A 24,766-nucleotide genomic window follows, 5' to 3' on the forward strand; every position below is an offset into this window, starting at 1 on the left:
TTTGTTAAGGGTTAGTTAACCAGTTTAGTCTGCCAAAAAGGAAAAAAAATGAGAACTGAAGAATAATTATAAATAAAAATGATTCATAAATCAGTATTGATTCCTAAATATAATACTATTTTTTCGATAGTAAAATTAAGTACAAACAGAAAATTATACATTTATTTTTTGTTTTCCTATTAAAAAATTATTGGCCCAATGAACTAGTTCGTGCATAGTTAAAAGCCAATTTTTTTGGCGGGTAAAAACAGGCTAATGAATTGACATCTCTGTCTCAATCCTTATAAGAAAGTAGGTTAACTAATTGGTCCGATAGGTCAAATTTGTTTTGCAACCCATATATTCATGTGAGTAAAATTTAAGCACTTATATCTTTAATTTTTGGGTGTTGTTAGGTGCACCCAACATCACTTAAAAATGCCAAAAATGTTCCTCCAATATTTCGTTGTGCGGATCAAGTTGATCCGTGGAAAACTCGTGGATCAACTTGATCTGCGAAAGACTCATGCGGATCAACTTGATCTGCGAAAGACTCCTGCGGATTAAGTTAATCCGTGTAACACAGGCGGACCAAACACAGATCAAGTTGATCTGTGAGTTTTCCACGGATCAACTTGATCCGCAAGTTTTCCACGGATCAACTTGATCCGCAAGAGACTGAATTTTTTTAAAAAAGTTTAACTTTATTGAAACTTAATTTTAAATGGCATTTGTAATATTAGTTTAACATTTCTAATTTACTTACTTCCATTCATAATATGTCGATGAATTTCGAATGAATTTGGTATAAATTTCGGATCAAGTAATTTAAACATAATTGACAAAATAACACTAATATTATAAACTAATATTATTAATCAAAATAACTTAAAATATACAAAATGTTAAGTCAAATACATAGTCAAAAACTAATGATATCTAAAGTGTGAATAAACTATTGTTGATCCGGGCGGCGCCTATGTCGAGACCTCACATACACATTGCGGTCTTCTGTGACACCCCTGACAATCCTAAGGCATTTTTGGATGACCTCTTCATGTGTGGATGTGCCTGGCGCATTTAGATGTTGCTCCAACGCCTCCGCAATCGCATGGCAAGCCTTCTGTTAAATAGAAAACAAACGAATTATACAAATTAATTTTAAAATAATTGAAGTAAATGACATACATCTAACCAAATAGTAACACTTACCACTGCATGTCTGGGCTCGTCCGCATCAGGATCTGCATGTGTCGATGCCGATGTTGCCTCATGAGGGATATGACTGGGTTGCGTCACATATGCATCTCGAGAAGGATCCGTCTGTGGCGCAGTCATGAATAAATGCGATATGACGAAGAACCAGTCCATGTAATCAAGCGCACACTGACCTGGCACAACACATAGATCACCTACTGCTGCCAGATGGTCTGAGTAGTGCGTCCAAGTATCGTCCACGTCATCATATGACACCCATGAATGGACAGGATGTGTAGGAATGCACTGGACGTAGTCGAACTGGAGCATAACCCTCTCCGGTCTGTATCTGACAACAACAACCCCCCGACGGAGCTGTCCCGAGAAGCGCGAAATCAGATGAAAGTCTTGCACAGGTCAGTGCTCTGCATATGGCATCCAACAGACATTTGGGATCCTTAAACGATCCAGGTGCTGCCTGTACGTCGCTGTAGATACCTTCTTCACAGTCTTCTTCGTCGCAATCCACCGACACACACGTGATGATACCTCGTCGTAGTCCAGATCAGTATTGCACTCCGCAACTGACGGAAAGTGCTTGTATATCCAACACTACAGGGTTTACACGAAAATCATACATGTTAATTAAATATACACTCATTAAAACATTGTTGTAAATAAATTATGAAATACATGTTAATTACCTGTAACAAGGTGATGTAACCAGCAAGCTGTCGGCTGGTGCTGAGACTGACATCATTAAGCTAATCATACATATGGACGAGGCCAGCAGCTCCCCATGCATACCGCCCAGCAAGAGTAAGGTCACGCAGGGCCAGTAAGTGTGAGACATGAACATGGGTTACACTCTTATTAGCAAAAAAAGTGTAACCCAAAAGATGTAGAAGATAAGCGCGAGTGGCAGCTGTCCAGTACAGGCGTACATATGGTCCACCACATTGGCCTGTCTCGGCCATGACTACCTCTGCTGAGACCATCAGTAACTTAACCAATAGCATCACCGCCTCGTCGGTGCGCAGAGGCTGGAAGTCATGGAATGCGCTAACGATAGACAAATGGAAAAGAGACGCGGCATTGTCCAGTGTGATCGACATCTCCTCCATAGGAAGATGGAAACTAGAAGTCTCCCGGTGCCACCTCTCCACAAAGAAGGATATAAGTCCCCGATCACCGGTGTTTATTGAACACGTGATCAAAGGACTTAATCCTGTCCCAACAATCATGTCTTCAATTGCAGGAACAGGTCTACCCAAGTTATGCACCTTCCTCCCATGGGAGCATAACTTCAACTCAAGATGTTCCTGAATTGAAGTACAAAGGAACACATATTTTGTTCAAATAACGTCAATCAGTAACCAAAAACTCAAAAATAAAAATAAAAGTTAACTAACTTTAATCTTATAAATACCTGTCCAGACCATACGCTGCCCGCAACATGGTCAGCATACTCTGTAAGCACTGATGGGTCCCTGGGTCCACCAAGAAATCCCACAGGCTCGTCCCCGTTAGTCTCTGCACCGATATTCTGTGCGTCAGTCTCTACACCGGTGTCTTGTGCGGCAGCATCTACCATGGGCTCATCCCCAGTTACAACAGCCTTTGCCTCTGGTACCGTAGGCGAGTCCGTAGGTACCACAGGCACATAATCGTCAAGAATGACTGGTACCCGTCGCCTGCGTGCCGATGCAGTCGGCCATTGGCGCTGGGGAGCACCGTCAGTATCATCACCATCCCCTCCTCTCCCTATACCTCTGACACCAACCCTACCTAACGCACTGCCTAATCCTCTAGTCTTAACCATGATCTGCAAATGTTGTGCTATTAGACGCAAGCAAATTTGCCAAAGCAATTTCCTTTTTCTCATTTTCTAAACAAATGATGGGTGTTATACTTGTAGGTTATGATTTTGAATGTGTCTAAAAGGTGTGTTAATAAGCATTAACTACGCATTATGCTTGTTAACTAGGGATTATACTTGTTAATTAACAATAAAATCACTTTGGCCAAATAACCATAAAGGAACCATAAAGGAACTTAATTAACTAAATATGAGTTGAATGTGTGTGTGTTTCCTTTCTTTATTTGGGAGGAGAAGAAAACCTTACATTAATATCTACATGTGGTGATTATTATAGCATAACAGAAAGCATGATTAAGACCAAAAACTTCCCATTTTACTATCAGATAAGAAGAAGCGAGAAAGTGGTGGTGCATGTGGAAACAAGAATAACAATTAATAATAAGTGGTGGCCTTCCAATGGTGCTTGTTCCATAGTCAAGTGATTGAGGTTGACAAACACCAATTTGAAGGTGAATATGGGAAAACCTGACAATGATGATACTGATTGTGGAACTAGAAGTAGAAAGCAATAAGGAAATAACAACATGAAGAAAGTGTTGTTTCACACATAATTTGACAAGCTTTGATTACCTAATTGATCATAATTGGGTAACATCATGTTTGGCTTAATGTTAGTTACACTATCATTATCCTATTGGAAATTAATTAGGTAAAATTACTAGTAGAACTAGTACAAGCCTAAGCAAGAATTGTTGCATTGTGATGGTAAAAGTACTAGTAGAACTAGTACATGCCTAATGAAACAAATCAAGAAAGATAGCCTAAGCAAGAATTGTTGCATTGTGATGGTTTTCGAAATTTGATTTGGTTTGGTTTCGAGAAATTTGGTGTTGTGTTTGGGTTTGGACTTTGGAATGATTATTTCTCCATCAAATGCTTATTCTTTCATGGTTAGTAGTTAATTGTTCTCTTTTGTTGGGATTTAATGTAATTGGTCCCTTTCGTGTGATTTCTACCTTGTTTCTATTCCAATTAAAGATTCTTATTGTTCTTCTTTTATGCTTAATGTTTGTTTTTAGCCTAATCAGTAAAGAGGAATGGTCATCAATAAAACCATTCTTCTTAATACAAGTATCTTGATTACACTAATTAATGAGTTTGATAGTGGTCATAAAGAGGACTGTTCTATTAATTTGCAACCATAAAGGGACTTAATTGAGTAAAAGCTCATTCAACTTTGTTTGTTGGCTATCTAACTTAGAATGGCATGGGAGCTATGCTTAAATACATGAATTTGGAAGTTACAAGTTGTTCTATACAGTGAATGCTGGATGTGAAGTACCAACAAAAACAACAATAAGGAGTATTGTAGTATTACAAGCTTTACTATTACAAACCAAGCTTAATGTGTGTTTCACATAAGCCTAAATGCCTAAAAAATAAGCATAAACCTTAATAAAAATCATTTTTCATAAAATATAACCTAATTGACAATTTTTAAAATTAAAAAATATTCTCAACGCTTCACGCGGATCAAGTTGATCCGCATTAATCCTACGGATCAACTTGATCCGCGTGAAGCATGCGGTAGAACTTCATTCGCATTCTGCTTGCGGATCATCTTGATCCGCATTAAGCTTCAACCTATGTGGATCATCTCACACTAATGCGGACCATCTACATTCACGTTATGCATATGCGGATCAACCACACACATACAACATCAATGGAAACACAAACACAGGAGAGTGACTTACCTCGACAATGCCGCAAGCTGAAGAAGAAGAACACGAACACAGCAAGGGACGTGACCTCAACAAGAAGTGGACCAACACACCACGACGGCGCAGGAATGCACTGGGTGAAGAAGCTTGTCATGACAAAAAAGAAAGAAAGAAGAAGACGAAGCGGGAGCTGCGTGAGGAAGAAAGGAAGAAGAATGCCAAAAGTCGAAGAGAAAAACAAGCTGGGTGCACCAAAACCTTTTAAAAAAATGCCAGGAATAATAAAGTTTTTTTACATTTAAGTGCTGGGTGCACCAACAAAATTGCTGGGTGCACCTAGCAACATCCTTAATTTTTTTAATATATACAGGAAAAAATACCCAAAAAAAAAACTACAAAACACCCGCACAAGGAAAACAAATTTCTCTAGCATCATTCAACAACAAGTCCTTAAAAAACGAAGGATAATGCTTAAGAATCACTAAGTCTACCCTCTCTGTATAAGCATAATCAGTAAGCTTGTCCACACATATATATTTTTATATATTTATGTGAGAAAAATTCAAGCACTCTTATCTTTGCATGTCACACATATATTTTGATTAATTTAAATATATTCTTTAGTATATATTATTTGGAAGTAATAAAATATGAATATTATTATACTTTTAATATTAATAATGAAAAACTAATAAAAGGAACATTAAATACAAATAAAATACATAACTTAAATAAAACAAATTATTAATTTAATCTTAATTATAAAAATATTACAAATAATTTTCTTGACTTAATTATAAAATAATTTTAAAACTTTCAATTTGTTTTTATAAACTATAATAAATCTTACAAATACTTACTTTATTTAAACGGAAACTTTTTTAATGAATAAATGCTCTACCATTGATAGTTTTCATATATACTTACATCAAACCCCAACTGCCCCCATGCTTATCACGCCTTGGAGGCAGGGCACACAAGCTGGGAAGTAATAAATTGTGTGGGACCTCATGGCCCTTATTTTTTAATATTAACTTTTTTGTTTGGTTTTGGACATTATTTAATATATATTTTTTTCGGCTTAATTATTGGCATATTTCCTATCAGACAATAATACGATAAATGTTACTAATACTAATATATTCTCATACATATTTTTATGTCTATACTTTGTTAGCTAAATTTATTAAAAATTATAAAAATAATTTCATATTTAATAATTTTTTTGTAATATTATATTTTTTTAATAAATTTTAATCAACAGAATAATAAAAAGGTTCTATTAGAGAATATTCTTAACACTTCTGGTGAGATATTAATTTCTCAAGAGGCAACTAAACAAAATTAACTAATTTTTGTACTAAGAAAGTTAATTTTTGAAAAATTATAAAAATGAGTTAATATTATTTAATTTTATTAATCATATTTTTTCTTAAAAGCATCCTAAATTTGATATTAAGAATAAAAAGAAATTATTAAAAATAAAAGCTCAATTAATTGAAGGGTAGTTTTCGGTTGTTTATAATTAAGTGTGAAGGAAATATACTTATGGGAGTGGGATTAAATTATTTAAATAAAAAATTAGTAAAATTATTTAACTAAAAATAGCACTTAATTTGCTAAATTTTAGTATGCATGTTATTTGAGATAATATTAAAATATTAATAATCAAACCATTAAAAGTTTGCATATAAAGAGAATTATATTGAACGAAATAATTGATAAAAATTATTCTTAAAATACCATGATGCCTATCTAATTCTGGGCAGATGAGACCCCGATCCATATGCTACTTTGATTTTAATATACGAGTTTCATAATTCAGTTGCACATGATTAATTATTACAGCTACATAATTGGAGCATGCGGGGAACTGGTTCGCTGGTACGCACAAAATTTATTAGGTGAGAAACTCCACTCCACTGCCCATTCATGTGTCCTAAATAGAAAATGGCCGTGGTAGTAGCTCAAAGTGCTGTCCAATTTTTAATATTTGTTATTATTCCTTTCTGAATATATTATCAGCGTCAATGTCATGTTACTTTCATTGCTGTTGGAGTGTTGGTAGCGTACATTACAGGAAATTGACTAAACTGTTGACTTTGGCATTGCTTAACTTAATTGACATTTGATATGATATTATCAATATTATCGCGGAAAGAGCCTTGCCTTTTTAGGATATATATATATATATATATATATATATATATATATATATATATATATATATATATATATTATGCCGGAAATTAAAGCATATGGTATATAATATGTCACTAATTTAATTAGGCACAGACTAGTAGCTGAAGCAAACTTCCCCACGGCAACATTATGTTTAAGAGCTTCTCTAGATGGTCCATGTTTCAACCAGAATAGAAATAACAGAAGGCAAGTAGCTAAACCATGGCATAGTTCCCTATGCATGTATTAAGCACACAATTGGAAAATTCGTGCAAGTTATATCCATAGTGGTGGCTTTCAGCTGCATTTACAAACCAGGGAGCAGATTATGCGTCACCCGATCTGTTTGATCATAGTCAATAAACCGTGTCACCACGTTATTGACGTCATCAGCTTTTTTCTGTGCCTCAATCTGCAACAGGTGAAAAAACTATTATTGATAGAAATTAGAATGTCTATATTAGTTTTATTGGGATAAAGAGTATGTTCACTGTTATAATCTATAAATTGCAGCTCGAATGGGCTCACCAGTTAACTGACTGATCCGATAACTAGTTTAAATTAGTATAAGATAACGACTTAGATAAGTTTTAGAAAGGATTTAACATTTGTTATTTGTAGATAATCAAAGATAAATACCAAAAATTACAATAATTTATGCACCATGTTCAACTAATAGGCTCCTTCGAAAGTATTTAACGCAAATTTTAGTCTAAAATTCCGTATGCTTTTTTTGTTACAACAGAATGTACAAGATTCCTCCCGTATTCTTTGGTGTATGATGACAATAATGAGGATCAAATCTAAGTTTTTGCATATCTATCCCAACCTCTACCACTAGGCCAATCATAGTGTTTTTATGAGTGTCATTTAAATGCATAAATTAGGGTGTATTCAGCCTTAATTAATATTGCCTTTCTATTTATTTATACTGAGTTCAAGAATTGAGTAAAAAAAAAGTATGTTCACCACATAGAATGATAGTATTGACATATAACTTTCAGTGCATGACTTTGTATACATTTTTACCTGTTTCTCCAAAAGCTCATTTTCATTTCTCAAGATATGTTCCTGCTTGAAGCAGCCAGTGTTAAAAAAAAGAAAGAAAAAATGTTAACAAACCATAATTGAACTTTGATCCACTGTTTATCATTCTTAATCGACCTAGTTTGATATTCAGACAAAAAGGAAACGGTACGATTATGTAATTGCATATGAATGTGTGGAAATAAATAAACACGGCTCTTCACATTATCTGGTATATTGTTTAGAATATTTCTAGTTATAATTTGTCTCTAATAAAGTGGCATGATAATGATACAAATTGCAAAGTATCTTTTTCTGATCCTGAGATTGCAAAATATCTATATGTGATTGTGAATATCTTGGAACTTTAGTGTCGTGTCTGGTACTCTGGTGTGTGTTAGTACCATCAGTTTGTATGGATATATATATATTCATACTTTAATGTGAATAAATTTTAATTGCCATACTCAACATGAGGAATTTGAATTATTCTACATCTAAAATTTGAGGCGTTGTGCATAGCACCGAGATATTAAACGTGTCCTGGACATAATTTGCTAGTATGATGAATGATGATTAGTTCTATCCAATTAGTCAACCAAACAAATTAACTTATCCTTAATTTTTTAGTTCAGATTAAAGCAGGGGAGGGTGGGGGGTGGTGATCGATCCATATAAGTGGTTATCAAACATACAAAATCGAGAAACTCTTACCAACTGCATACCTTTTTCTTAAGATTCTCTACAGATTCCATCATCAATCGCATCTGCATAAAAAAACTTCTGCATTAGAACAGTCTTAAATGTAAAAAGGTGGAGCTAATGAGAACAACTGCATCCTCAATTGAAATTTTAACATTTGTTGCTCTGGCCGCAATTGCCATAAGTCAAAAGTCACGGGGAAATCTTCATCAGATAAACTTCAGTAGTTCAAGAGAGAATGAGTTTTCTAAAATAGACCTTTAGTTAACACTTAACAACAAAAAGAACTTAAGCAAACGGTTAAACCGCAAATTGAGCTTGCAACAGAATGGCGATACTAGTAATGTCATATATCATTATACTAGTAATCTCTTACGCAAACAGGATGATATACAACACCATCACTAGAATTGAAGGGATCTTCATAGTATAAACATTTCACGCCCAGAATAATTGGTTCTAAATGATAGTGATTTAAACAGAGAAGAGAACCAAATTAAGCAGTTAAAAATACCAGTATTTATTTTGATATATATCTCAAGCACGACACCAGAGCAAAGCCTTTGGTCCTTGAAGTAAAGATAAAAAATAAGCTCACCTTATTTTGTAAAAAAAAAAGAGAATGTTTTTATTGAGAAGAAGGAGGTCTAATATCTGTTTGGGAAGAAGTTAGGTAAAAGTGCAGGGAAGCGGCTGGGGAAGAATTGAGCTTAGGATGAAGTAGTCACCTCCGGCATTTGGAGCCATCAGAGTTGAAATTATAGGACAAGTTAAAGACTCAACTTTCATTCAAGGATGAAGAATGCAGGACAAAAACTTGCCAACTAGTTAGTTGAAAGAGGCTTTGATACCTTGCTAAGAAACCTACTCACCTCAGTTTAATCTGTCATATATGTTGGGTAATCAATGCTAAACACTGGGGAGATTTACACCAATGAGCCATGAGCAACCGCATAAGAAAACTTAACACCACACTTTAATCCAAAACCTTAAGGTTCAGGTTTATGGGTCTTCTCCTTACTTATATGGTGTTCAACTTTTTCACTTTTACTCAATGTGGGACTTCACCTCACACTAGTATTCCAACAATCTTTCCCTCAAGTATGAGTCTCTTCCACATGGTAACCTCCCCCTTAAGTGGAAGTCATTATCATCCAGAGTATTCTATGGTAGTCATTAGAGCCTACATGCTCTAGGTACTTGCATCGTCACTTCACCCACGGGACACGCCGCCTGGACCCACCATCATGAAGACTTTCGATACACGGGATCCCTAAACTGGATCCATCGCCGCCATCTTACTCATCTTGAGTTGGTCATCAAGTCGAACCATCGGCTCTGATACCAGTCTGATGGGGAATAAAGACCAACACAATAACAAACTCAATAACAAAGTAATAGGCAGTGGAAATAAATTCCTCCAAACTTGTAAGAACATGTAAGGAACACCAATAATATATAGAGCACAGAATAAAACCAAGAGCACACAAGAGACACAATTTGTTTAACATGAAAAATCCCTCAATGCAAGGGTAAAAGTCACGGGTTGTTCAGACCAAATAAATAACTCCACTATAATCAAAATAAAGGTACAAGAGAGTCTCCAACAAGTACACTGAAACGTGCTACAAGCAGCCAAATCAAAACAGAACACCAATGCTTACAATAGAGACAAGAAGATAAAACCCCAAAATGCAGAGAAGAGAATGTGAAACACTTATCTCCCTTTTCAGATATCGTTTTGACAATCCAACTAGACAATTTAAAATATCGCGTGTAGAATCTACTGTCCAAAAATCATCCTAATCCAGCGGTGAACGAATTTGCAACTGTAATCTGAAAAAATGCTCTTTGGTGAGTGTGCGAAAATCACAATGATTTTCCTCTCATTTCTCTCTTAATGTTTTGTAATCATTTTTTCATCACAAATAAGTCTCTCTCTCACCCTAATTTGACCTCTCTCCACTTAAATAAGAGACAAAATGAACTTTCTCATTTGAGTCTTTACTTCACATAGGAAGGGAACCCAAAAAATCCAACAAATCTCCCTCTCACAACTATGTGGAGGTAACCGTCAAACCGACGATCTCACAACAAGTTTCAAACTTCATTGCATCCAGCCACTTTCTCTTTTCTTCACTTTCCATGGCCTCTCCAAAGCACTCAGGTTCTCCCTCATTTGTTAGGATCACATACTCATTAGTAGAACACCTCCTAGTAGGTTGTCTCTCCCTGTTGGATCTCCTGAGTTGAACTTGAAGTGGTTCGGTAGCATCACCAAGATTTTCATCTTGTGATATGTCATGCTGCTCTTCATCATCATGAGCAGGAACATCTACCTCACCTCTAGGTTACTGGACACCAACATCATTCTGAACATCAGTATTCAGATTCTGAATAGGCGGCTGAACTGGTTCAAAATCAGCCACACCATTGTCTTCCTTGGGTGTAGACTTCTCCACCTTATTAATGCCTTCAATTGTTTGGTCTTTCATGAATTTCACATCACGACTTCTAACAAGCTTCTTCTCAACATGATCATAGAACTTGTAACCAAATTCATTCTCACCATAACCAATGAAGATACCCCGCCTTGACTTTGCATCCAACTTGGATTTATCATCCTTTGGAACATGCACCAAAGCCTTGCAATCAAAAACTCTTAAGTGATCATACTTCACATTCTTGCCAAACCAAATTTTGTTCAGCACCTCACTATTCAAAGCAACAACAGAACTAAGATTGATAACATGCACCGCCGTGTACAGTGCCTCACCCTAGAAGTGCTTAGGTAACTTTGCTTCAGAGAGCATACATCTTACTCTCTCAATCAATGTCCTCCTGTTCATCCTCTCCGCCAAATCATTTAGTTTAGGAGTTTTAGGAGGGGTTTTCTCATGAGCAATGCCATGCTGCTTGCAGTAGACATCAAATGGTCCATAATACTCACCACCATTGTCAGTACGAATGCGTTTCAGCTTCTTGCCTGACTGCTTCTCAACTAAGACATGAAACTCCTTGAACTTCTCAAGAACTTGGTCTTTTGTCTTCAAAGCATAGACCCAAAGTTTCCTGGAACAACCATCAATGAAGGTAACAAAATAAAGTATACCACTAAAGAATTTTACCTTTAAATGGCCACAAATGTCTGAATGCACCAATTCAAGCAACTCAAATTTTCTGGAAGGATGTTTCTTGAAGGATACTCTAGTTTACTTACCAACCATGCAATGAGTACATTTCTCTAAATTTGCATTCTTCAATCCTGGAAGCATATCCTTCTTGGCTAAACTATTCAGTCCCTTCTTGTAACGACCCGCCTCGTCGCTACGATATCAACACTCTAATATGCGATAATTTCAATTTTTTATAAAAAGAACTCCCTTAATTTTGTTATGAAGATAGAAGTAATTTCTCCCCAACATACATTCATCCAACAACACGCTATTACTTAAGTGAATATACATAATTATATAGAAACAATAACTCGGTACACGTCATACACATAAACGAAAATTAAATCTGTTCATAAATATAATTAAAATCCAAGTTTTACATCTTTAACTCAACAAAATAAAACTTAAAACCAACTATGGAGGAGTTGATTACAAAACACAACTCTCTTCCAAAATAATGTTAACGTCATCACGTCGGCTCGGCGGCTCCTCACCAGAATCTCACTTCTGGCATCCTTCTGCTGCCATTCTACTCTCACGAACAATGTTCGTGATCATCACAGGTATCAACCACACGATGGTGAATTCATTATAAAAAGAACCAATATCAAATTCAAATAACCACAATTAGCAAGAAACATAGGCAAACATTATGAGCTTACACAACATTCATTATTCAACGCTCACATCCAACAATTATTCATCATCCACATTCAACAATTTCTCATCATCCATCCACGGATCCAATCAGGACTGCACAGAATGATGCATGCACCTGACTCAACTCTCAGATGCAATGTGGTACGTACCAACAACAACCAAATCTCAGGAAATAGCCTAAGCGTGTTCACACGACACTCTCACTTAGGAAACCATGCAGAGTTCGTCGAGACCACTCGATTGTGCACGTAATTGCCCCCCTCCCATAGGTGATCAACCTGGGAGCCCAAAGGAGTTCCCTACCAGGTGATAAGCCCCCTCAGTACAAAGTACACTCTGCCACAGTTACTCTATTTCCTGTGTCGTATGAGCTATAAACATGACCAAAAGTAAGTGCCAAAGACCATGGACCAATTAAAGCGCCTAAGCATCCCCTCAGAAATGATTAGATTCTCTAACCACGCTTGTCACCCACGTCTGGGTCATTCGACAAGGTCAGTACACTCTACCCCCATGACATACACTACATACAACGTATGAACGTGGCCCAAAGTAAGTGTCAAAGACCCTGGAAGGTCAGTGCACTTTGCCCCTCACGAACATACACAACATCCAATGTATGAACGTGACACAAAGCAAGTGCCAAAGACCTTGGAAGGTCAGTGCATTTCGCCCCCCACGAACATACACAACATGCACATGCCAATGCATTTCCAACATCAATCAACATTCCATTTTCACATCATTCTCAACATAGATATCATCTCGTCTCAATGACGTTATCAACAACAACAACAACAACCTCATTTCATATTCATTATCAACAATACCATCAATTCATGTTGACATGATCTTTATTAACAACGTCATCTCAAATCAATATCACCATACACACACACACACACACACACACACACACACACACACATATATATATATATTTTCATGCCTGAGATTCACACTCACAGGTACACTCACAGGTCTTCAAACAACACAAATCAAATAAACATAACAATATCATTCATCACAAAACATATATATATATATATATATATATATATATATATATATATATATATATATATATATATATATATATATCGCATCCCATTTGTCAAAACATAGATTTTCCTGAAAAATCAGCATGCATATCAATAACAATCTTATCGCATCCCATTAGTTTTAATATCGTTTTTTATAACAGAAAAATCAGCATGCAACAGGGACAGACAGTTATCCTCATAGCTAGGTTTCCTGACCCTAACTATGGTGTTAAAACAGTGAATTTTATAATAAACTCCCATCACCTATTGTGAGCTACCCGCAGGTTCCTCGTCACGTCACTTGGAGATTTCTTTTTCTTCTCCGCTCGTCGGTTCCACGCAATCCTCTACCATACCAAAACGAAGGAGACTTAATATAGATTTCAGAAAACAAAGTTAATAACAATGTTCTGGGTCAAACACCCACATCACTACATAAAAGTACTGAGAACATTCCGGGTTTTACAAAGGAACATCATTTGAAAATTTCGACCACGCCAATGTGATCAGGGTTCAGTGTAGGTTACGCCTATTAAGAGTTTCGGTTTGACAATGGTACAAAATATGTCAATCTAATGTTAAGTTCAATTGTCTGATTGAGGTGTGTATCCTTGAAAGTATTACTAAGAAAGTTACTGATTACATGCCATTGGTTTGAGAAAAGGAAAAAAGATCATTTATCAGTTATCCTATTTCTTAGTTTATTTGTACTGACCATCTCTCTGCATCGTATCAGAGTTTTATTGCAACAATTGATGAAATCAAAACTCTTACTTCATTCCAAGAAGCTCTGAAATATGAGTGGGTTCAAGCCATGAATAGAGAGATAAGGACATTGGAAAGAAACTCAACCTCAGAGATAGTTGACAAACCAAAAGATAAGAAGGCAGCGGGATGTAGGTGAAAATACACTGATGTATCAATTGAGCAAAACCACAAGATTGGAAGTGAAGAAAGTCTAGTAGTAGAAAAGTCCCAATACCAAAGACTCATGGACAAGCTAATTTATTTATCTTACATTAGACCAGACAATGGGTCTGTTTGGATACAAGGTATAAGTGTTTTTGAAAGTATCTATTGAAAATATAATTTTTTTTCCAGTAGAGAAGCTGACAAAAGGACTTTTAGCCTTGTCTCCAAACAAGATCATTGCTAATGTTATTAATGTGGTCATCCAATTTATGCATGATCCTTGTGAAAGGCACCTGCAAGAAGTTGATAGAATCCTTCAATATCCAAGAAAAGGATTGTTGTTCAAGAAAAGTACGTTCATACATTATCAATAGAGGTTATATAGATGCAGACTATGACGAGTTAGTTGTAAATAAAAGGACCTCGTCTGGATAGTGCATGTTTCTAAGGGAAAACTAGTAACATGGAGGAGTAAGAAGCAAAATGTAGTTGCTCAGTTTAGTACATAAATAAAATTTCAAACTATGACACACAATATATATTTTGTTTTTTTATAGATAAATGTTAATTTTGTTAATAGAGAAAGTCAAACCCATGACTCTTTTTTCTTTTTCTTTTTTTCCTAACCATCTAGTTCACCTTATATCTCCAACACACAATATATGTGAGGTAATAGATGAAGATTATTCTTGATGATCTCAAACTAAAATAGGAAGGACTTATGAGGCTGTTTTGTGGTAACAATTCAGCCATTAGTGTGGCCCATAATTCAACCTAGCATTACAGAACAAAGAACATAGAAATTGATAGGTACTTCATCGAAGAAAAATGGACAACAATCTTATAGTCACAACAAATGTTCCTACGAGACTCCAATTCATAGACGTGTTCACCAAGGGGCCGGGCTTCCTGTAACAAGATTTTAGGAACTTATTGGCAAGTTGGATATGATTGGTATACATTTACCAATTTGAGGGAAAGTATTAATACAATTGACATTTAAGATAGAAAAAATTATCTTTTAATTTATTTATATATATATATATATATATATATATATATATATATATATATACATATTATAACCCATAATATTGAATAAATAAACAATTTCTTCTCTTTCATCTATAGGGCTATCTTGTTTTTTATTAAGAGAAGCCTCAACAATAAAGTGAATAATGTCTCTTAACGCATACACTTCTTGTCCTAATCTAATGAAGACAGTAGAATAAAACTGGGAAAGAACTCGGGGGTGATTGAAGTATCTTGTATTCAAACGTATAAGAAAATAATAGAAATTATCTGTGCACCGGTGACAAAGAAAAGTGATGAATCACTACTAACTGCCTTTGGGACTTGACAAGTGTACATTGCCTAATTACTAGGGCATATAATATAAATGCTATAAACTTGTACTAAAAGTATAAGCTTAAATTATCAGATAGAGTTCCAAGAAATGTTTTATGTCCTTTTACAGTTCCTAAAAGTACTGATATAAAATAGTTTCATAGAAATTTTAATGAATCCTCCCTCCGGTAAATATCCCTACAGGATTTTTTTCATTGATGCAATGTTCAAAACTCAAATGATGTTTGCTATCTAAAGTGCTTTTTTCGTTTTAAGAAACCCAGAGGATAAAGAAGATATGCTTGCATGACATTCCTAGAACAACAGCTTTTTTTTTTCATTTTCATTGCCAAAGCTGAGTGATGTATAGTTTACACTTAATAAATTGAAATTCGTTCACTGAACAGAGTGTAAAACCTTTGCTGATCTGATTCGCGAAAGAGCAGAATGAACCAGTTTCTCTAGTTCCATAAGGTCAGTCACACTCAGATGCTCAAGTTCAGAAACACCAAAGTGGCTGCAATGAAATTTAATTAGATCAGTGATTCGTTCATACCTTAACGTTGCAGGAAGACGAATACAAAGAATCACCTTTGGACCAATTGAGAAAACGCTTCATCAGACCAGATATCTGCAATTTCAAAGCGGAGTCCCTGCGACCAAATAATAATTATAATATCAATGATCTCGGTTGTGATATGTTTTTCCAAGCATCAGTTCAACATTTTGCATAATTTGCTTCAAATAATTCCCCTAAAACAACAATATTTTATGTATCACTTTCTTTTGCTCTGCCACCTTTTAGACTAAAAGAAATTAAAATACAAGCTTGGCGAAGCTAAGCACAATAAAGCATATTTTCATTTGAAGTGAGAGAGAGAGAGAGAACCCGAGATAAAAGCAACAAAACTTGGATATGCAAGTTTCGGTGTATTGAGAACTTTACCTTTATTGTAACATTAAGAAATGTAATATCGACACCCCTAGCTTTCATATTGAAAGTCTCCTACTTGTTATTTTAGTTCCCATGTTAGCCACACTATCTATATGATACCTTGACAATATTACGTGCTCTCTTCATCCTTGTTACCTAGCGACTGTCACGAGACAGTTCAGTTCTTATATATGTTTACAGTGATAACTTTCAAGATGTTCTTATGGCAGCTAAGGTTAGATTTTCATTCTCTATCATGTCTTGTATGAGAAGTGCAATAAATCTAGCATACATGACAAGTTCCGTACCTTTGTGTCAGTACCGCTCGCTCCTAAGTTATCCCAATATCGCTGCACGACCTCGGCCAAACTGAGAACATTAAATTCACGGATTTTTCATTCTAATATTGAAATAACTAAACAACAACTACGCATGATATTTGATAGGCATTGGTGCAAGTAGCTTAACAGGTCTTTTTTCTAACCAGGGATATGTTTCTGTGTTTGGATTAACTTTCAATTATGTCAATATCAATTCTAAAATCAAGTAAAAGCCAAAGCAACAAATAGTTGCTTCAACTTTTTCAATTTTCCACCATGATTTTGAGGGTCAAAATTGATTCTAAGAGGTATTCAAACACACTAGTAGTTAAAAAATTAATGTTAGTGTGTTAGTGTGCGTACAAAAATGGGATGAATGAAAATAATAAATTCAAGGGGAGGGGAGGTTATCCCATTTCAGTGCAATGTATGATAAGCTTTAGCAATTGTTTACCCAGGGAGACTATACACCTGGTCCTTTCAGGAATTTGTTTTAGTTCATATTAGCTAAAACAACCTCAAACAATAAAATGATTGTTTAGTAGAAGTATTAAAAAGAACATTAGGGTGATCATATTGGTGTTATGTTAGTAGTTTTAATGGACAGGACTTGTATTAGTTTTATTACATTATGGCTTAACCTAATTAATATAGTAGAATAAATATGTGTTAAGTTTGTATCAAATATATACATCTATTTTTTTTTACAGAATGTACATATCTATCATATCGTAAGCATTCTATGATCTTTCTTATTTGATTCTTTTAATTTCACCATCTTATTGTAGTGATATCATCTCCAATCACAATCTAATCTATCTCAACTTCTGCGGCCAAGTACCAAAGATTTTTAGCTTCTTTCCTAATTTGCATTTGTCTCTCTTTCGTGTTGGCTATGTTCTAACTACCTTTGGCAAGGAACAATTCTTGTTTTTTCTGAAGTTATTATATCTATAGGTTAACCGTTAACCTATAATTCTACACTTAAAAAAATAATGTAGAGGATCTGACGCTCTCAGCTATTAAAATAATTTATTTAAGTTAACATATATACGATATAATAGTTATATATATATATATATATATATATATATATATATATATATATATATATATATATATATATTTCATATAAACTTGGACCGTGGGATTACAACTGCAGGACGGTGCAGTTACATCTGAATTCCAGAGGACCTTGTCAGACTTATAACCTTAGTTGTATAGGTTGGATTGGAGGTCAACTTAATTAAAAGATTAAGTTTCTGGGTCAAGTCTGGGCCTTTTTTCTACCTTCACTTCTACCCCTGTCATTGCAATTAAGAATTTATTGGGCTCCTCCAACTATGTTTCATGGTCCAAGGTAGTTATGAAGTGGTGTATTGGACAAGGGTTGAAGAATCAGCTCTACACTAACCTTAATATGTGATGGAGGATAGACAAAATTGGGAGAAAAATACTGCTTTACCGTGTACTTTATATTGCAGTCAATTGATTCTTACCTTCACAACATCTACACCAATTTTCATACTTGTCATGAGTTGTGGACTCAATTGATTCTTACCTTCACAACATCTACACCAATTTTCATACTTGTCATGAGTTGTGGACTCAATTGATTCTTACCTTCACAACATCTACACCAATTTTCATACTTGTCATGAGTTGTGGACTCAATCTTCGTAAACATGACATGAGTATTCTTGAAATTATTGGTCAGTGGTCATCTATCAAAGCTAAATTCAATGCTCTCTTACCAACTGCAAAACCAATTGCTGAAGAAAGGTTTGGGTTGAAAAGTAAAGGTTAAAAAAGGTTTATAAACAAAAACACTAAATAGAAGCAGTCAAGAAAAATTGTAAGGAAAAGCGATAAATAAATGCAGGATTAAATAGACTTGTTTTTAAATTGATTCTCAAGGCCTATTTATTGGCTTGAAACTCAAAAAATCCTCAATTGGATCATGTCTTTCTACCTGATAACTGTAAGATCCCGATCAAATCACATTAAAATGAGAGGGATCTAAATGTTGTATATGTGTGAGATTATACAATTGAAGATGACTTAAAGAAATTAATTGGTATTACATATACAAACAAGATGCATTTATTTTTAAGTAGCCTATAACTTAATAACTCCACAATTAAGTGTCTTGGTTTGTAATAGTCATGAGATAGCTGGCCTTAAACGTGTGAGTGAGGACAAAACATCCTCAAAAGTCTTATGTTGGTTTCTGGGCATAGTCATTGATCCTCAAAGCAACTGAAGCAAATTATCAAGGTCTAAAAAAAGACTATCTATGAAAGATTCTAATTAACAAAGATGTTGAGTGAAATGCCATCGTGTGAAGTGTCATAATATGTGAGCAGTTGAGAAGTCAAAAATTAGGGATGTTAGAAGAACGTGACTTGGAGTTGCAAATGTTTTTTTTTCCTCTTAATCCTCCAATTCATCAGGAGAAAGAGATTTTGACTAATCCAAAGTTTGACCAAAAGCTAAGTAAAACTTGATCAATAATTATTTCTTCTAAGGATCGAAATCGAATAATATCCGGACGATTGAACCTTACAAGACATGATTAATCGTTGCAACAATTTGATTTAGAAGCATTTATTAAATTACACCCAAATAGCAGCTTCTTCAATAAATGTTTAGGAACCAAACCGCAGCAGCTGTATAACATGTTAGGGAAATTTTATTTAAAAAAATATATATATTTGAAGTTCTATCAAAAAGTTGTATAAAAAAATAAAAAGTATTACTTGAAATAAATTCATTTAGACACACATTTGTGCCAACTACTTTAAATGAGATTTTCTCGATGTTTAGGGCTTCCTTGAATATTATTAGATATAAAACGTCATCATCTTAAGCTATGTTTTGGGTTATATAACATAATATAATGTTAGATCATATATGACTATCCTCTCTAGAGATGTAATTTAAATTTGTTGCTCCCATTCTTCTAAGCAATATTTTAGAACAAGGTAAGATGCTTAAGTGTTGTCTCATGTTTGACATAAAACCATGATACGCTTTCATCTAATAGTTTAAATTCTTGGGATAATTAGTTCATGATATGCTATTAGAGACATGTGACACATATATCACATAAAATCATTAAGTTGTTTTTACCTAAACAGCTTAGGGTGTGAATCAACTCACATCGGATTCATTGAACATGAATCCTTTGTGAAAGTAGGATTTCTACGGAAAAGCCATAAAACAAACACACTAATAAGCTTTAGGAGTCATTGATTCAAGAAATGGTATTAAAGACTTGTTCTATTCGAAGTATTGACAGTGGTGGTCCAAACTCTCTATCTGGGACTAATAGGCCTAGACCGATAAATGATTTTTGCCTTGAAGTGTGAGGGTAGTAGTCTGAACTTCTTGAACCTAGTCTGCATGAGTGGTGTTAAGAGTATCTGCAAAGGCACACTCCGATGCCAATTTAGTGAAGAACTTTACACAAAGACTAATAGTAATAAATGAGCGTAATTATAACACAGATGCCAATAGTATATAAAGGAGTAAGGATGGACTGGATCTCTATGCTAGAGGCCCATGATTCGAAGAGAGAAATTATTCGTTGTTCTTAGAATAACATAAAGTGACTTAATCTCCGAGATAGTTTGCATGGTCAACATTTTAGAGGAGCCGGACTTGGATTCGGGTTGGGTCCTAGATAGGCCTGATTCATAACAAAACTCATACTAAAGATGTATTATACATAAAATCATTTTTGTATTTTTACTTAAAACGATTTAATAAGCTTTGAAAATGGTTGGCTCTTCACATGGCATCACTGAGTTTCTATACATGACCACGGGTCAAAGTTTCGGAATTGCACCAATTATCTAAATAGAAGTTAAAGTATGTTGGATTTAAACCACTCAGACATTTTTTATTTATCAATTGACGCTTCTCCCACGTCCCTGGATATGGTACAGGGTATGAAAAAGTCACACCTGTACCCTGACCATGCAGTTGATCTGAAGGCTTTTTATACTTGTCCAAACACCCACACTATATACATGAACGCTATTTTTAAGTCAGATTCAGTATTTCATTTTCCAATTAAGCATATTTCTAAAGATTTCTAGATCTCTTTAATTCAAATTTTATGCTATCGTTGATAATGCTTTAATGAACCTTGGATATGTTTGAGTCTTACTATAATGTTGGTAACACTGATATTTTCATTGGAAGTCTTTTTGACAGTGTTTCTTTGCTCGTGGTCACCTAATATTAGAAACATTTTTTCTGATTGTTAAATCGTTTATATGACAATTTATTTATTTTTGGTTATTCAACGTGTTAATTGTAACAAGCTGAAAACTCAGTTGTAAGCCTTAATTTGCAGATGATTGTTAATTAGAACAAAAGTAATTGTATTGAGTTGGAGTTGTACCCTAATTATACTATAATGATAACGAATTTAGATTAATAGTAACAATTGGTATCTACAAGTTGATACCTTAAATGAAGTTGGTGTTAGTGCCGACCTTGATAGTCATGTTTAAATAAAGATTTTTTTTTTACTAAATATTTCTTTCTTGTAATTGTAAAAACTTTCATGATAATGAGAGGCTAAATTCTTTTTGTTGGAAACTTGACAACTAATTACTTTTGATGTAATTTCCCTTCCTATCTATTTATGAATATTACATATGCATAATCTTTTTGTTGGAAACTTAACAATCAACTACTCTTGATGTAATTTATCTTTCTATCTATTCATGAATATTACATTTGCATAATCTTTTCCAGTATTTAATATTATTGTTTGTGGTTTGATCACTCATTCACATGATAAGTTATAGGGGTAGCGTTGGAAAAAGTTATTTTCTAATAGAACTGGAAAAAATTATCTAAATAAAATTATCACTAGAGATAAGTTGATATTTGTTTAGTCTATTATATATCTCTATCCTTAATGCAATTTACTATTTTAACTCTGCAAAAGAATTTGGGAGAGAAAATAGATAAATTAGACTCGGAGAACTAAAGTTAGAATATACTAGTAGATGCATATGTAAATTGAAATAATTATAAATAGAGAAAAATCATTAATGATTTGGTGTATTTGTCAATCCATCAACAATGATATTACTAGCGAGTGGCATAGTGTGATTACATTATATGTCACCACTTATTCTTGACTTCTTTTTTTTTTTTTTTTGATCAGCAAAGATAATATTTTATAGATATGTAAAGAAGTACCAGAGGTACTATATTACAGCAGAATGGGTACCATAGCAATGATTCCAAACTCAGACAAAACAGGTCTGAGAGGGAACCAGTATATGGGTACAGTAAAAATACATACCAAATCATTAAATTCATTGTATTAGAGGTATATATTAGAGGTATATATTATTCATTTTGTCCATAATTTTGTTCTTAAAATGCATAATGGATTAAGGGGCAATATAAATAGCGAAATGGTAACTCTCCAATTGAGGCTAAAGGGCATGTGTGATTATAATTTGTGTGGCCTAAACTCTCTTTCTAATGTCAAGGTTCTAACTTGAAATCGGTTACATCGTTAGACTTATCACATTTAAGGTATTGCCTATTTTGTCTCACATAATTCTTACAATTTAGTCCTTAGAATACATCTCAATAGAACAAAGGAGAAGGTTTATAAACTAAGACCTTGACTTCTAATCAATATGAGACTTCATATATATATTGAAATAGTTTCAACCTTTGCATGATCATTTGCTCACCATATTCAAGGTATTATCCACATTTCAATGAATTTAAGGATAATGTGTCTATAAACTATCATTAATTTTAACTCCTAAACAACGTGAAACTTTTTTATATATACCAAAACATTGGTTTAATTATAAAATAAAATTAATGATAACAACTAAAAACATATATTTTAATAAGACATAAAATCACATTTGCTATATTAATTGCACCATCAACAATTTTATATACAATGATGTTATTTTTATAAATCAGTCTAATCATTGAATTTTAATTATATATTACTTAAACTATTTCTATTAAATTTTATTAAAGTTGAACAACTATAAATATGTAATTACATGTTTTTATTTTTATATATTCTAAAAGTAAATATTACATAATTTTTTATGTATATTAATAGAATATCAAACAATTTTGAATTAAAATAAAATTTATAAATATGATAAGAAAATTCAATTGATAGTAGATTTTGAGATAAAATTATTCAATAATGCAACATACAATTTGTGTATGTGATATTGGCATGATTAATATTACACAAATATTTTACAATAATTGCATAGATTTTCAAAACCTTATCACTCTCCTTTGCAGCACGCGGGTAAGATTCGATTTTACAGATCTCCTACTCCTAAGTATGTGATAGTGGTAGGGAAGTTTCGTATGTGTATTTAAGTCTACCTTGGACGCCAAATCTGACGAGTTGATTATGGATGCTTAATATTAACTTTTTACTATCGTAACAAAATACCTTTTCTTGACATTATTCTCATGGAAGCAATATCCGTACATTTGAAAATCTCTTTTCAAATAAATAAATCCTTTAGCAAAAATGTTCTATATATATATATATATATATATATATATATATATTCCAGCACAAATAAATAAATTATCTACAGTGTAGATTCTACACTTTAAAGTGTTTTCTTCAAGTAAAAAAAAAAAGATTTAAAAAATGTCTTCTAGCAAACTCTAGCAGCAGAAACGTTCAAATTATATCAAATCGACTTCCACTAGTGCAGCAGTGCAGAGAGCTGACACCACAAACTTAATTATCCTCCTCCTTTTAACAAGTAGTTTTCATCCATACCTAAGGCTCCGAAAACCGTGACAACTTTGACAAGACTCATCTAGCTAATGGTTACTACTTTTGCACTTTGCACTAGTTTAGTTAATCATTCATTTCCATTTTTAGTTTCCAACCAACGGAAAGCAAGCACACAGTAAAGCAAACAAATCAAAGTACAGAAGAAAAGGCATAAAACGGAACTAATTTCCGTTGGACACATATACTATGCTACGGTGTACGGAACTAAATCAAAGATGTTGGACACATATACTACGCTACGGTGTACGGAACGGAAATCATAAAAGGTAATGTACGGTTTGCGCGTACCTGTCACCGTTGCAAAGCTCGTAGAGCTTGCCGGTGCTGGAGAAGATGAGCAGCGCCAACTTCGCATCGCAGAGAATGGATAACTCGCGGGCTTTCTTCATCAATCCTTTGCGCCTCTTGGAGAATGTTATCTGCCGATTGCTTTTGTTCTCGATTCGCTTTATCTCCAGCTTCTTCTTCCCCATTCTTCTTCGCGCCAAAACCCTAGCTAGCTACCTTCTTTTCTATTCGGTTTTCTCTCTTTGTCCCACCTTCTATTACTATCTCTCTCAATACTATCCTTATAGCCATAGGCTTACGTGCTGATTCCTGAATCAACACGTGTCCCATGACCAGATTGCAATTTAAATTAATTGATTTTCGTTTCATTTTTTAATAATTTCATTTCTTTTAACTGTACTAGTCAAAAAAGTCAAAGCCACATGCCCACATTGTGTTGCTAGCTACTATAATTTTCTAAAACATAATTAATGTAATAATGTGTCTTATCAATTTATTTTAGAACTCAACGTTATACTTTTATCATCATCCAAATTATTCATATAATTAAAAATTATTTTAGATATTGTACTTAAAATATTTTTATTAATTAATAATATAAATTTTTTATCTTACACAAT

General features: G+C 34.1%; 1 protein-coding gene and 1 long non-coding RNA gene across 8 annotated transcripts; one reads left to right on the top strand and one right to left on the bottom strand.

Moving 5' to 3' along the window:
- Positions 1–6,981: 6,981 nt before the first annotated feature.
- LOC100804540 (MADS-box protein FLOWERING LOCUS C) lies at positions 6,982–24,413 on the bottom strand. 7 transcript variants are annotated; one of them, XR_414429.4, is made up of 8 exons: positions 24,147–24,413; positions 17,012–17,072; positions 16,361–16,422; positions 16,187–16,286; positions 13,775–13,857; positions 8,655–8,696; positions 7,933–7,974; positions 7,266–7,315 (listed from the first exon to the last, which is right to left on the bottom strand). XR_414429.4 is itself a non-coding variant. In XM_003524857.5 (7 exons), the coding sequence occupies exons 1-7, from the start codon at positions 24,329–24,331 to the stop codon at positions 7,211–7,213; spliced, it is 597 nt and encodes a 198-aa protein (XP_003524905.1). In that variant the 5' UTR covers positions 24,332–24,413; the 3' UTR covers positions 6,982–7,210. The 7 variants fall into 7 exon arrangements, 6 of the variants coding, with proteins under 6 accessions (XP_003524905.1, XP_014631160.1, XP_006580127.1 ...); XM_003524857.5 differs by lacking the exon at positions 13,775–13,857 and having other exon boundaries at positions 6,982–7,315; XM_014775674.3 differs by lacking the exon at positions 13,775–13,857 and having other exon boundaries at positions 6,982–7,315; positions 7,933–7,977.
- Positions 7,193–16,944, top strand: LOC113001637 (uncharacterized). The gene is made up of 3 exons (XR_005891531.1): positions 7,193–7,324; positions 16,177–16,243; positions 16,339–16,944. It is a non-coding gene; the product is annotated as an uncharacterized lncRNA (long non-coding RNA).
- Positions 24,414–24,766: the final 353 nt, after the last annotated feature.

Source organism: Glycine max, chromosome 5, assembly GCF_000004515.6.
Source record: "Glycine max cultivar Williams 82 chromosome 5, Glycine_max_v4.0, whole genome shotgun sequence".
Taxonomy (NCBI): Eukaryota; Viridiplantae; Streptophyta; class Magnoliopsida; order Fabales; family Fabaceae; genus Glycine; species Glycine max.

Excerpts from the sequence above, each read along its gene's own strand:
- LOC100804540 (XM_041015528.1), bottom strand. The coding sequence starts at position 24,331 with ATGGGGAAGAAGAAGCTGGAGATAAAGCGAATCGAGAACAAAAGCAAT. Across the intron at positions 16,287-16,360 it reads TTTTCTCAATTGGTCCAAAG|CCACTTTGGTGTTTCTGAAC; the intron begins GTGATTCTTTGT and ends ATTTCATTGCAG. Across the intron at positions 7,975-8,654 it reads TAGAGAATCTTAAGAAAAAG|GAACATATCTTGAGAAATGA; the intron begins GTATGCAGTTGG and ends TGCTTCAAGCAG.